Raw genomic sequence first — 12,790 nt, 5'->3', positions numbered from 1 at the left:
TCGTCACGGTACGACCAATAGGAGCAGAGTACGAGTAAAAAATGTTACAAAAACGGGGAAAATTTTAACGCATTCTCTCTTATGTTGCAAACGAAGTTGCGCGGGTCAGCTAGTAATATATATTTGAAAATACTGTCTTCACTCTACTCAACCGAGGATTTGAACCTGATACTTCAGTTCGACAGTCACATTCACCACCGAAATAGTAAAATAAAATAAATATTTTGGTTTTTTATTATATGTTTTTTAAGACAACTCCCGCACTAAGAATTGCTCTTGTGGTGCAGGGACTTTTACAAACATAAAAACAACGGACACAAAGTACAACAAGACCCGAAACAATTATATTATAATTGAATTATTAAAATATTATGTAAGAATTGAAATAGAGCGCCATTGTCGCCAACAAACTGTTATGCAGTTTGGCGATTTTTTGTGAAAATTTAAATTTTATTGTTAAACTTGAACAAATTATTAAAAAAAAAATGGATCGCACAAATAATTGCTTCGTATAGAAATCGAATCCACGACCTCCCAAAACAATGGTGTTTACGTAGAGTACGTAGCGACCGAAAACACTGCGCCACGGAGTATTTCGTATCTGGTGTTTTTACCCTCGACTATTAGCGTAGGAGGGGAATGCTTAAACCAATCAAATCAACACTGCTTTCCTCAAAAATAAAATATATTTACAGGAAATCAGATTATTTTTGATAATTTTTTGTTAGTCATACATCTGCTGTGGTCAGTGAAACAGGATGAGCGATAATGATATAGCATAAATAGGTATTTGTACTGTACCGCGATTTAGTACACTCGGAGCAATTGAGTAGCGAGCACTTGATATTTAAAATTTACATGAAAAATAGTTCTCGTAAAACACGCTAGGGGCGCTGTAGTGCAAGTAGATAGTTTAGTTTTCGATAGCTGTGTCCTTTTGTTAGTGTAAGTGCTTCGTCATTAAGTCAAAATGAAATTGTTAATAACTTGTGTTCTTTTGTTAGCTGTTACAGGTATGTATATTGTATATAGTTTTTTTTTAACTCATTATATAAAAAAATGTATAAAGGCGGACTTACTGCCAAAGGCATCTGACAGTCTACCTTGGGGTGATGCAGAGATTAAATGAAGTTAGTGTTTAAATAATAAAGGAGGAAAATTAGATTGAGAAAAAGGTTTACAAATAAATAACAATGTGGTCATGTGAGTGTACATAAATATAGATAAGTATATATACATAAATAATTATTAACAATGATATAATATTCAATAAATATGAATAAGTCCGGTTTTGCCTGCGTTATTTATTTAACAGTCTTATAATAGAGCAGGGGTAAACGATTGACATACACCACCCATGCATGTTAAAAGCCATTTTACGATTAAAACGAGTGCCCAGGAGTTTTTTGCCAGCTTTTTTCATATGCCCTACCTTCCAAACTGGCGGTAAATTCATCAGTGTCATTGACTATCATAAGTGTCAGCATATGACCTAAATAAATAAATGATTTTGATTCAATGGTTTCCTTTCTTTTTTTTGTTTCAGTATGTAATATAATTAAAATTTTCTGTTTATTATTAAGCAGTTCAGATTAAGTTTTGTTGTAAGTTTTAGTTACTATATTATTGGGTGGACCAACTATATTGAATTGAGAAGTGTTACTATACTAGCTGACCCGCGCAACTTCGCTTGCGTCACATAAGAGAGAATGGTTTAGAATTTTCCACGTTTTTGTAACACTTCTTTACTGTTACTCTGCTCCTATTGGTCGTAGCGTGATGATATAAAATATGCTTTTTTTAACGAAAAATATTCTTAAAATTATTTATATCTCTTAATATAACGAAGTCGCGTTAAGGCATATCCGCCATTAAAACAGTTGCCATGACAACGGAAATTTGTTAATTTAATGTCATAATTATATTGATTATTCGCGACTTCGTTCGCCACCTGAATTTTCCCGGGAAATGCGTCATTTTCCCGGGGTAAAAAGTAGCCTATGTCCTTTCTCGGGTATCAAAGTATCTCCATACCAAATTTCATGCAAATTGGTTCAGTAGTTTAGGCGTGATTGAGTAGCAGACAGACAGACAGACAGACAGACAGACAGACAGACAGACAGACAGACAGACAGACAGAGTTACTTTCGCATTTATAATATTAGTATGGATTTTGGACAGTCAACGTAAAATTACAATTACATTATTATGAGCTAAATGAAATAGAAAGTACCATTGCTTGCTTATGGCACCTTTCCCAGCATTGTGAGAGTAATAGGTGATTTAGCCTTGCTTTTATTCTGTTTTCAGGCGTAGTACGTAGTGGATTCGTGTACCGAAAGAGTATCAATGGGTGGATAAAACCCTACAAAGTTATAGCTACATACGCGGAGGCGTCTCAGCGATGCCATAGACGAGGTAGTATATTCTATTTAAAGTTAAAATTAATAGTACAGGAGGGGAGGAGAGAGAGGTTTTATACCAGCAGTGGGATTATCTGCTGGCCTACGTCATCCAACTGCTAGGTGAAGGCCTTCCATTCATTTTTTATATCTTACCGTGGTCTAATTTCTGTGCTTTTAGTGAAAAAGGTCATACGTCCTATTCTGTCAAATCGTCCTATTCTGGCAACAGATATCGTATATTTTTAAAAATGAGAAAGTTAGCAATGTGCAAAACAGATTAAAATTATTAAAAATATTGCAGAAGTGGGAAATTCCTGCACTCTATTTTTTAACTCATTTCCGACAAAATCGGACTTATACCCATTTTCACTAGAGGCACAGATTAGTTCTGGTTCAGAATAAGGTTAAGGGGCGGCCCAATATACGGCGTTTCTTAACTTAAGGCACAAAACCAGTGGTGTTTTCTGCGCTGGTTAGCGTTAGGTTATCTGCGTTAAATACCCTATTAACCAACAACTTTCGTATCAACAGGAGCCGTTGTTGCATCCCCGATCACAGCAGAGTTATTGAATGAGATGAAAAATATTATAGCTGTGAATAAACACAGCGGCCCGTTTTACATCGGAGTATCAACGCGATATTATCCAGACCGATTCATGTCTGAAGAAGGTAAGCTTTGTTTGGTTAAATTCGCTTATTTTTCTGTTATTTATACCAAATACGCGTACGTTAGCCTTCAGTTGGGTATAACATAGAAAAACGTGCCATAGTCGTCAGCGTAGAAAGTAAGTAAGCTTAACGTGCACTATTGGCACAGCAAAACAAAAGTTCTACCATATAATGGCGCGCAGACGCGTGACAAACTGACAACAATAATTGATGATCATCAGCCTAGCCTTTCTTCCAACTATGTTGTAGTCGGCTTCCCGTCTCAACGGATGTAACTGGTATGAGCGACTGCCTATTGGACCTCCATAACCCTCTATCCAGTTACCTGGGTTTTATTGAAAACTCTTTGGTAAGACTGGTTGTCAGACTATAAAGCTTCTGACTATTGTTAATGACTATCAAAGATCTTTGAAAATGACAGCCGAGACCTACAATTTAACGTGCCTTCCGAAACGCGGAGGAACTCGATATGTACAAGATGGTCACTCATCCACAGAACAACTTCGGCAAGCGTGGCTTAACCACAGAGCTAAGCCCCATAGCTTAGCCTTACTGAAAAGTATCATGTAATAACCAAGGTAACTGGGTTGTGGAGGTTCGATAGGCAGTCGCTCCATGTAACATGCTGGTATCCAGCTGCATCCGGTGAGACTGGAACCCGACTCCAACATAATTGGAGGAAAGGCTATAAATACAATACTAGCTGACCCGCGCAACTTCGCTTGCGTCATGTAAGAAACAATGAGTCAAAATTTTCCCCGTTCTTGTAACATTTTTTACTGCTACTCTGCTCCTATTGGTCGTAGCGTGGTGATATATAGCCTATAGCCCCGATACATGGGCTATCTAACACTGAAAGATTATTTTAAATCGGACCAGTAGTTCAACAAACAAACAAACAAACAAACTCTTCAGCTTTATAATATTAGTATAGATATGTGACTTTTCCAAATATATTTTTGTTATGTGTTATTGCAGGTGTATCACTAGACGATATGCCGGAGACAAACTTGATCTCACTACTGGACAGTAATAGTGGAAAGTGCCTCAGCATGAGCAGTGAGAGTGTGCAAGCCGTGAACTGCACAACTAAGCTGCCATACATGTGTTACAAGGAACGAAAACCGAACATGAAGCTCACGGAATGTGGCACTTTTGACACGGGTAAGCTTTTAACTTCAAATGACCTTTTAACTATTAAACTAGTTGACCCGGCTCCGTTCACATGTAAATTTATTTATAAGAAAAAAATAAATGATAATATTATGTTTTTTAATATTCAACACGTATCTATTTGCATTTTTCGTGGGCTTTAATCTTTAATAATAAATAAATAAATAATAAATTTAACCCATTAATGTCCCACTGCTGGGAAAGGGTCTCCTCCCGTAATGAGGGAAGGTTTAGGCCTTGAGTCCACCACGCTGGCCAAGTGCGGGCTGGGGACTTTGCATGCCCTCAATAAATGTATTAAACAAATTTTAGGCAAGCAAGGTTTCCTTACGATGTTTCCCTTCACCGTTGGAGCATGTGATAATTATTTCTAATACACTCATAACTTCGAAAAGTCATTGGTGTGTTGCCTCGGGTTCGAACCTGCGACCACTTGCATGGGAGGTGTCAACTTATACCACTCGGCTATCACTGCTATAGATTGTTTACAATAAATAATATATCGAGAAATTTTATACGAAAATCTGATTATTGCCTCTACCGAGCTCCATAAGAACTGTCTTGGCAGTACATTTGTAGCGGCTCGCTACATACAGCGACATCTACTGGGACCAGCGCGCAACCAACCACCACGCGCAGTGTGACTGACGTCACAAGTCCTAGATCGCGCTATCGACTACAACTGCCGGGAAGCCTAGGCCCACCAGGCATGATCACCTCGCCTGGTCGGAGGATCCTCCCTTTGTGTTGGGGGAACATGATCACCTCGTTCCTCCACACATTTTAAATGTCGTGTATGTAGAGAATTGCGCTACAACATCATAATGTTACATATCTAATTCAATTTCAGGGTACAAATACTTAAACGCTACGGGTAGTTGTTATAAGGTATACGATTCAATGTCTTGGGGCAATGCCTCGACGATTTGCGCTGATGATGGGGCATACTTAGCAGTAATCGATGACAGAGTTGAGGCGCAGGCTATTTGTTCTTGGCTGGGGAAGTCGGAGATCACGAAAATTTGCATCGGCACACGGGATTTGGAGGAGGACGGTCACTGGACCAGTGTTAACGGTAAGTTCTTTTCCTTTATTTCGTAAACTTCTTACAAAGTATTTGAAATAATCATATTATTTACATCAGTCAGCCCGTGACCATGAACAGCACGTAGGGTAACAAATAAAAGATACTTACCTTGGAAATTGTCATCGCGTTAAATATGCTTTTAGCTATTGATTGTAGGCTAGGCGCCCGTAGCTAGTTGCTTTCACTGGTCGGTAAACGATCTGTGGGTTAAGCAATCCTTGGCGCGGTCAAACCATAGATGGGTGACCGCATAGTGGTATTTGAACAGGGCTTCTCCGTGCTTCGGAAGGCAGGTAAAAAGTCGGTCCCGGTTGTTGTCAATTAAGATAACAGTCGTTAACGGTCGGCTTGAACAACTTTGACACTAGGTTGACCACTCTAACCATACGTCAAGAAGAAGAGCTATTGATTGCCTCCCTGGCGCAGTGGTTTAGGTCTGGCAACCTACCATTGCGTCGGGAGGTCGTGGGTTAGATTTCCACTATTATTTGTGCGATCCACAAAGAAATGTTTCGGGTCTGGTTGTACTTTATGTCCGTATGCAACCATGCTAAGCAACCATGTAGACACATAAAAACAACTTTTCTTTACTAAAGTGGATAATTTGTTGTGATTGGTTTCAGGAGAGCCTTTAGAAAACGTATTTCACGATTGGTCGGAGGGTCATCCGCCCAAGTTCTTTAAAAATCCTTGTGGGTATTTAAATTGCCAATCGCTTACTCTGGATTATCACAACTGTAATGTCGGCCAACAACTTTGCGAAAAAGACCCTCGCAAGGTCATATTCCCCGATACGAATGGTAAGATATAGAGTTAATTTTTACTGCCTCCGTGGCGCAGTGGTTAAGGTCACCCCGCCCTTACGTCGAGAGGTCGTGGCTTCGATTCCCACACGGAAAACAATTATTTGTGCGATCCACAAATAATTATGTCGGGTCTGGTTGTACTTTGTGTCCGTTGTTTGTATGTTTGTAAAAGTCTCCGCGACACAAAAGCAATTCTTAGTGTGGGAGTTGTCTTTTTTAAAATAAATACTGAGAAACGAATATAAAACAAGACATATTGACTGATAAAAAAGAATGTTGGGCTAGGCTACAACACTGAAATCTTCACTGAAAAAATAAATATGTATTATTGGACTATCAATACAAGATTCATAGATCAACTGCAAGTTTGGCGCAGTGCTTTACGCCGCGTGTGGTAGGTTCGAATCCCACCTGGGACAAATATTTGTGTGATGAGAACGAGTATCTGTTCTGACCCTGGTTGTTATTGTATCTATATAAGGACGAATTTAGAAATATATGAGCATAATTATCAGTTATTTAGTTATCTCTTCTTAGTTTACTTTATATGTAGGTACTATGTAATTAAATTATAAGACGTAAGTTAAATATTGTACTCATGTTAATTTTGAATAAATTGAATTTGAAAGTTTGGAATCAGATGACTGTGTATGTTTTTTAACAATATTTTAGATATTAAGTATAAACATTAATAATGAATCTATCTTTGTTTAGACGAAACACCAGTGGAGACTGATGGAAAAGAAAGCAGAAATTCTCCAAGCGCGGCCGGTTCACCAAAAACTGGCATGGACTGGCTTGGCAAACTAGTCGCAGAATTGCGTGCAGCACAAAATCAAAACAACTCTACTACGAATAGTAACAAAAAACCTGTTACGTTTCAATTGTTTGGTCTACCTGAGGGTGGGAAAAAATAAGCAAATATCCTTTATCCGTTCCACTGCTGGGTAAAGAGTTCCTCCTCCAAAAAGAGGGGTTAGGATTTGAGTTCGTTTAGCTCGTCATGTATGGATTAATATTTATTTAACTTAAGAATAAACTATGAGCATGTATATTTTAATATTTTTTTTATTTCGTTTTACTATCTAATCCCAGTCGTGTAATACTATACTGTTCTGAAGTCTCAAATTAGATTCCCAGGTGTGTTCCTGAGATCCGAATCTGAGACTGTCTGTGGGTACAGAAACAATCCTTACTAAAACCAAAATATAGATTAATTGTACAAAAGTAAAGGACATAGGACCAATCTGCATATTTGTGAAAAAAAGCAACAAAAACGCAATCAATTCCTTTCTTAAAACTCATCAAGAGAACCCAAGAATGGGCCAGATTTTAATCTCAAAGTCGTAAAAATTCCAATGACAAAATAATTTTTCAAAAACAATTTTCTTTTAGGTATCAACTCAATGGAGATGGGTTGTGGGTGTAATAAAAGATCGATTAATCATTGAGCTAGAGGCGTAATTCAGGCAACTGATAATATAATCGGTGAGACAAAAGTCGCTCTAAGAAAGAGTTGTTGAGGGTGGCGATTTTTAGAATTCTGCGAATGCGGAGTTTATATTTAAAACATAGAAATCAATTGTCCTTTGTAATATTGGACCGCCTCCATGGCGCAGTGGTTTAGGACGCCACGCCGCTACCATTGCGTCGGGAGTCGTGGTTTCGATTCCCACACGAAACAATTATTAATTGTGCGATCCATAAATGATTGTTTCGGATCTGGTTGTGCTTTGTGTATGTTGTTTGTATGTTTGTCAAACACAAGCGACACAAGAGGAATTCTATGGCCGGGAGCTGTCATTAAAAAAAAATGTATGTGACTGGTATTGATGGTGAAACGCTGGGGTTCGCTTATCACTACAAGTTACAAATGGATATAATATATATGTATACCCGTAAAAAAATTAAAAATTTCGTTTGTCTGCATCGGTCCTTACTTTCCAAAGGTATTGTTAGCCGTTATTCTGAAGGTCTCTAAAGTAAGTTATGATGACTCCAGTTTCACAAATAGTTTCCAGTTTATTTCAGAGTATAAGAACAAGTTATGTGAGGGGTTAAAGAAAATACCTTTTTTTCTTCTCAAGTTATATTGTTAAGAAATTGTTATAAAGGCAGAAATAATAACGCTTTCTTTTTTCTTGAATCGCGTTATAACATCGTAATAATAGTTCGTTTTTGTCATGACATGCTTTCCGAGGCACGGCAATCTGCGACCTTAACTTTCATATTCCAGACGATTAGCGAGTATTTGAGAACGACTCAAGAACAAACTGACTGACGGCTGTACCATTGCATCGGGAGGTCGTGGGTTCGATTCCTACAAGGAAAAAATATTTGTGCGATCCACAAATAATAATTGTATCGGGTCTGGTTGTACTTTGCGTGCGTTTATTGTCCGATGCAACAAAAACAGTTTTTATTACAGTGCCTTTAAATGACACATGCAAATTATGTGTTCAAACCTTTGCACTGATATTAAAACCAGGGATACACTAAAGGCGTTCGCAAGCAAAACCGAAACAAGAGACCTTAGTGCTCTTCTACACTTCTTAAGAAAACTTCATACAAAATTTCATTATTCTACGCTCACCCTCGCTTTCTAACTACAATTAGCGGTAGTATATCTATTTAATAGCGTTTTTTATGAATTTAAACGCTATTGAATAGATAAACTACCGCTAAATGTACCTCAGAAACCGCGGGACAGCAGTTTGGCTGTGCATTGTCCACCAGTCAGTAACGGAGGAGGTTTATATTTATGGATTGACCTAGTCATGTCGTAGGTAATTTTTTTTTCCTAAAGTGTCCCTCGCTAGGGTCCCACTGCAAGGCAAGGGTCTCCTCCAAAACGAGGGGGAGGGCTTAGGCCTTGAGTCCACCACGCTGGCCAAGTGCGGGCTGGGGACTTTGCATGCCCTTAATAAATGTATTAAACAAATTTTAGGCATGCAAGGTTTCCTCACGATGTTTTCCTTCACCGTTAGAGCAAGTGATAATTATAGCTCTATTAATGGCAGTAAAATTACGAAGCATGAAATAAATGGCTGTAAATTATAAATAAACACCGAAACGAGTGTGATTTATCGAAATAAATTATGTAATGGCATGTATAAATTATTTCGGTCAAGAGTGGGTTTAGCATATTGACCCTTAACCAGTATTAAACTTATTTTTGTTTTTTCCAGTTATCATGAATAATTATTTATATTTTTTATGCAAAGAGTTTTTTGTAAAATGCAAAAGTTGTTTAAATAGATAAATCGATTTGATTACCTGACAAACATAGTTTTTGTTTTATGTTATCGTTTGGTTAGCCTAGTGTCTTCTCTAGTGCCTTAGTAGATAACCATGAGAACCGATGGTTTTACGAGCTTTGCGTGTCACGGAGGTCCACAATCTTAACTTCTTACCTCCGCAATTTTTAAGAAATTTTTGACGTAAAATTCTGAAAGGATTTTTACCCCGACCAAAATTCAAACCCGAGACCTCTTGCGTGGCAGTCGCATACACTACCGACCGAGCCACTGAAGCAGCCGCTCTATGTAATTATGTATTAACTGCACGATTGGCGATTAAAGTGGTCACCTCACCGCGATAACCGTAGCGCCGCGTGTGATGGGTTCGAGTCCCACCTGGAACAAATCTTTGTGTGATGAACAGAAGTATTTTTTCTGATCCTGGTTGTTAATTTATCTATATAAGTATGTATTTAGAAATATATAAGTATGTTTATCAGTTATTTGGTTACCATAGTACAAGCTCCGCTTAGTTTGGAATCAAATGACCGTGTGTGAGTAATTGTCCAATGATATTTATTTATCCACAGAACAACCTCAGCAAGCGTAGCTTAACCTCAGATCATCGACTTCGGCTGGATCACTCACAAATCAGCCGTCCTGGCGTTTCTATATGACAAGATGTAGGACTAGCTGACCCGCACAACTTCGCTTGCGTCACATAAGAGAGAACGGGTCAAAAGTTTCCCCGTTTTTGTAACGTTTTTTATTGCTACTCTGTTCCTATTGGTCGTAGCGTAATGATATATAGCCTATAGCCTTCCTCAATAAATTGACTATCTAACACTGAAAGAGTTTTTCAAATAGGACCAGTAGTTCCTGAGATTAGCGCGTTCAAACAAACAAACAAACAAACAAACTCTTAAGCTTTATAATATTAGTATAGATGTAAAAAACTACATTCGTGTATTACGGACCCCTAGAACTAAGGTTGTACGCGATAAAATATTTTTCATTTCCTTCAGTTATCGTTACATCTGTACACGCGATTGTTTAGGCGTTCTTGTATAATTCAGTGTAATGGGACGTTTATCTTACATCAGTATGTTATTATGAATTATTCCTTTTATTTTCTGTTCGTGTATCGGAATTTGGGATATTTGTAGAGGCGATTTATTTACCACTGAGAAATTTTTATCCCGTATATTATAGTCCCGGGCATTATAGCGTCGCTGCGCGTGCAAGACCGTGTAAGGGCGCGTTCCCACTATGTCGTGACGACAGATAATCGTGTAGTTTTAAGTGTCGTGGCTCATGTGTTTAAATGGAGGTGTTCACATATAGAACGACACGACTTACTGTCGCCTACGACATTTTTTTGCAGTGACGACAAATTATCGTGAAAGTGGGGACGGCTAGAACGACAGTCGTAAAACGTAAAATCGTTAGATTTGTAGCTTGCTAATGATGTGCATAAGAGCACTTTGTATATATGTGTAACAACAAAATGCGCCAAATTGGTCTATCGTGGTTGCCGACTCTAATAATATAGGCCTTGCATGCGCATTGACTATAGGAGGAGCTCATGGCTTAGTTAACTACATCTCTGAGGTTTCGATACGGTTTGAGAGCTGTGCATACCTTTCAAGAACTGGTTTAAAAAACTCTCAGGCATGCAAGGTTGCATCACGATGTTTCCCTTCACCGTTGAAATAAATAAATATACTGGGACAATTCACACACGATCATTTGATTCCAAACTAATCAGAGCTTGTACTATGGTATCCAAATAACTGATAAACATACTTATATACTTCTAAATACATACATACTTATATAGATAGATACATTAACATCCAGGCTCAGAACAAATACTCGGGCTCATCACACAAAGATTTGTCCCGGGTGGGATTCGAACCCACCACACGCGGCACTACGGTTGTTGCAGCGAGGTGACCGCTTAAACCACTGCGCCAAACGTGCAGTTAAACAAGTGATAAATATTTTTTATAGAACCTTCAAAAGTCATTGGTGTGTTGTCTCGGGTAAGAACCCTCAACCAGTAACGTGGCAGGTGCCAATTTAACCACTCGGCTATCATATACGGATTATATTGGTTTAAACTGTATTAATTGACAAAAAGTAATTTCTCGGAAACAGCTCTTCATATTAATGATAATTAATTTGACCACTGTCAATAATTTACAGCCATTAAAACCGCATGATCAAAGTTCGTAAAGATGAGTGCACATAGGCGCTATTTCATTTGTCTTACATTGGATAAAGTAATCGTCATACTGTTACGGCTAAGTCGTTGACTTGTCTTTGATGAAATTGAAAAACTTTGCATAGAAATATTATTACAATAACTTTTTAGATGCAAGTTTAATATAACTAGCTTTATACCCCTGTGGAATTTTACCCCCTTCGAGGGAATTTCCAAAAATCCTCTCTAACCCCCGGTGTCTCAGTATATATAGCGGTAGTTTATCTATTCAATAGCGTTTTTTTTTGTATGAGTTTTAACGCTACTGAATAGAAAAACTGCCAATAAATGTACCTCAGAAACCGGGGGTTAGTGCTCCTCTATACTTTCTAAGGAATCTTTATACCAGATTTCAACTTTCTACGCTCAGTAGTTTCGGCTGTGCGTTGTCCATCAGTCAGTCACTCAGTAACGGAACAGGTTCATATTTTATTGATACGGAAATTAACACAGACAAGCAATTTACGATGCAATCATTTATAAAACACATGTTATGACGGTTGGACGTTTACCTTAAATACGGAATTGTGTTTTTTCATAATTTTGTTTAATTTTGTTCCGTATCCCTCTATTTACACGATTTGTAAAGCGTATGAATATGGGTATTTAACTTAGTGTCAAAGCTTTTCAAATTGCTTGAAGGGCCTTGGACATGGCTTAACAACTGTTATCTAAATGGACAATAATCGGAACTGACTTACGTGTATTCCGAAGCACGGAGACTCAGTTCAAATACCACTAAGCGGCCACACAATAGTTCTGCAAAGTGCAAACGGCTATTATCACTTTGCCCTATTCTACAGTCACCTTTGCACAATATTAACGAGGCTCTATTCGTTCGATAACCTGTCGTTACTTTTTATCGCCAACTTCTGGCGATTCGCCAGTGTGTAAAGCAGTCGTTTTTCATAGCGATTTAATTAAATTTATATCGAGGATAAAATTTTATTCGAAGCCAATGGGTTAAAGTTTGCATATCAGTGGCTATTTACTAAATGTAAGCCTATTACTGTTCCACTTCTGGGTAAAGTTATTCCCGCATTGGGGTGTTGGGGTAGTGGTCGACGGTTTGAACCCAAGGCAACACACCAATGACTATTCGGAGTTATTAGAAATAATTATCACATGTTCCAACGGTGAAGGAA

The 12,790-nt window shown here is 38.1% G+C and overlaps 1 protein-coding gene across 1 annotated transcript; it reads left to right on the top strand.

The window, feature by feature from the left end:
- The first annotated feature begins 821 nt into the window (after nt 1-821).
- On the top strand, nt 822-7,191 carry LOC142974604 (uncharacterized). The gene is made up of 7 exons (XM_076117040.1): nt 822-1,013; nt 2,311-2,418; nt 2,937-3,074; nt 4,053-4,238; nt 5,098-5,322; nt 5,958-6,134; nt 6,855-7,191. The coding sequence occupies exons 1-7, from the start codon at nt 971-973 to the stop codon at nt 7,055-7,057; spliced, it is 1,080 nt and encodes a 359-aa protein (XP_075973155.1). The 5' UTR covers nt 822-970; the 3' UTR covers nt 7,058-7,191.
- The last annotated feature ends 5,599 nt before the right edge of the window (nt 7,192-12,790 follow it).

This window comes from Anticarsia gemmatalis, chromosome 8 (assembly GCF_050436995.1).
Source record: "Anticarsia gemmatalis isolate Benzon Research Colony breed Stoneville strain chromosome 8, ilAntGemm2 primary, whole genome shotgun sequence".
In the NCBI taxonomy this organism is placed as follows: domain Eukaryota; kingdom Metazoa; phylum Arthropoda; class Insecta; order Lepidoptera; family Erebidae; genus Anticarsia; species Anticarsia gemmatalis.
This window is presented reverse-complemented; position numbering and strand designations above follow the sequence as displayed.

Bases quoted from the DNA above. Each gene is read 5' to 3' on its own strand.
- LOC142974604 (XM_076117040.1), top strand. From the start codon at position 971: ATGAAATTGTTAATAACTTGTGTTCTTTTGTTAGCTGTTACAG. The intron at 1,014-2,310 runs GTATGTATATTG...TTCTGTTTTCAG, and splicing joins TCTTTTGTTAGCTGTTACAG to GCGTAGTACGTAGTGGATTC. The intron at 4,239-5,097 runs GTAAGCTTTTAA...ATTCAATTTCAG, and splicing joins ATGTGGCACTTTTGACACGG to GGTACAAATACTTAAACGCT.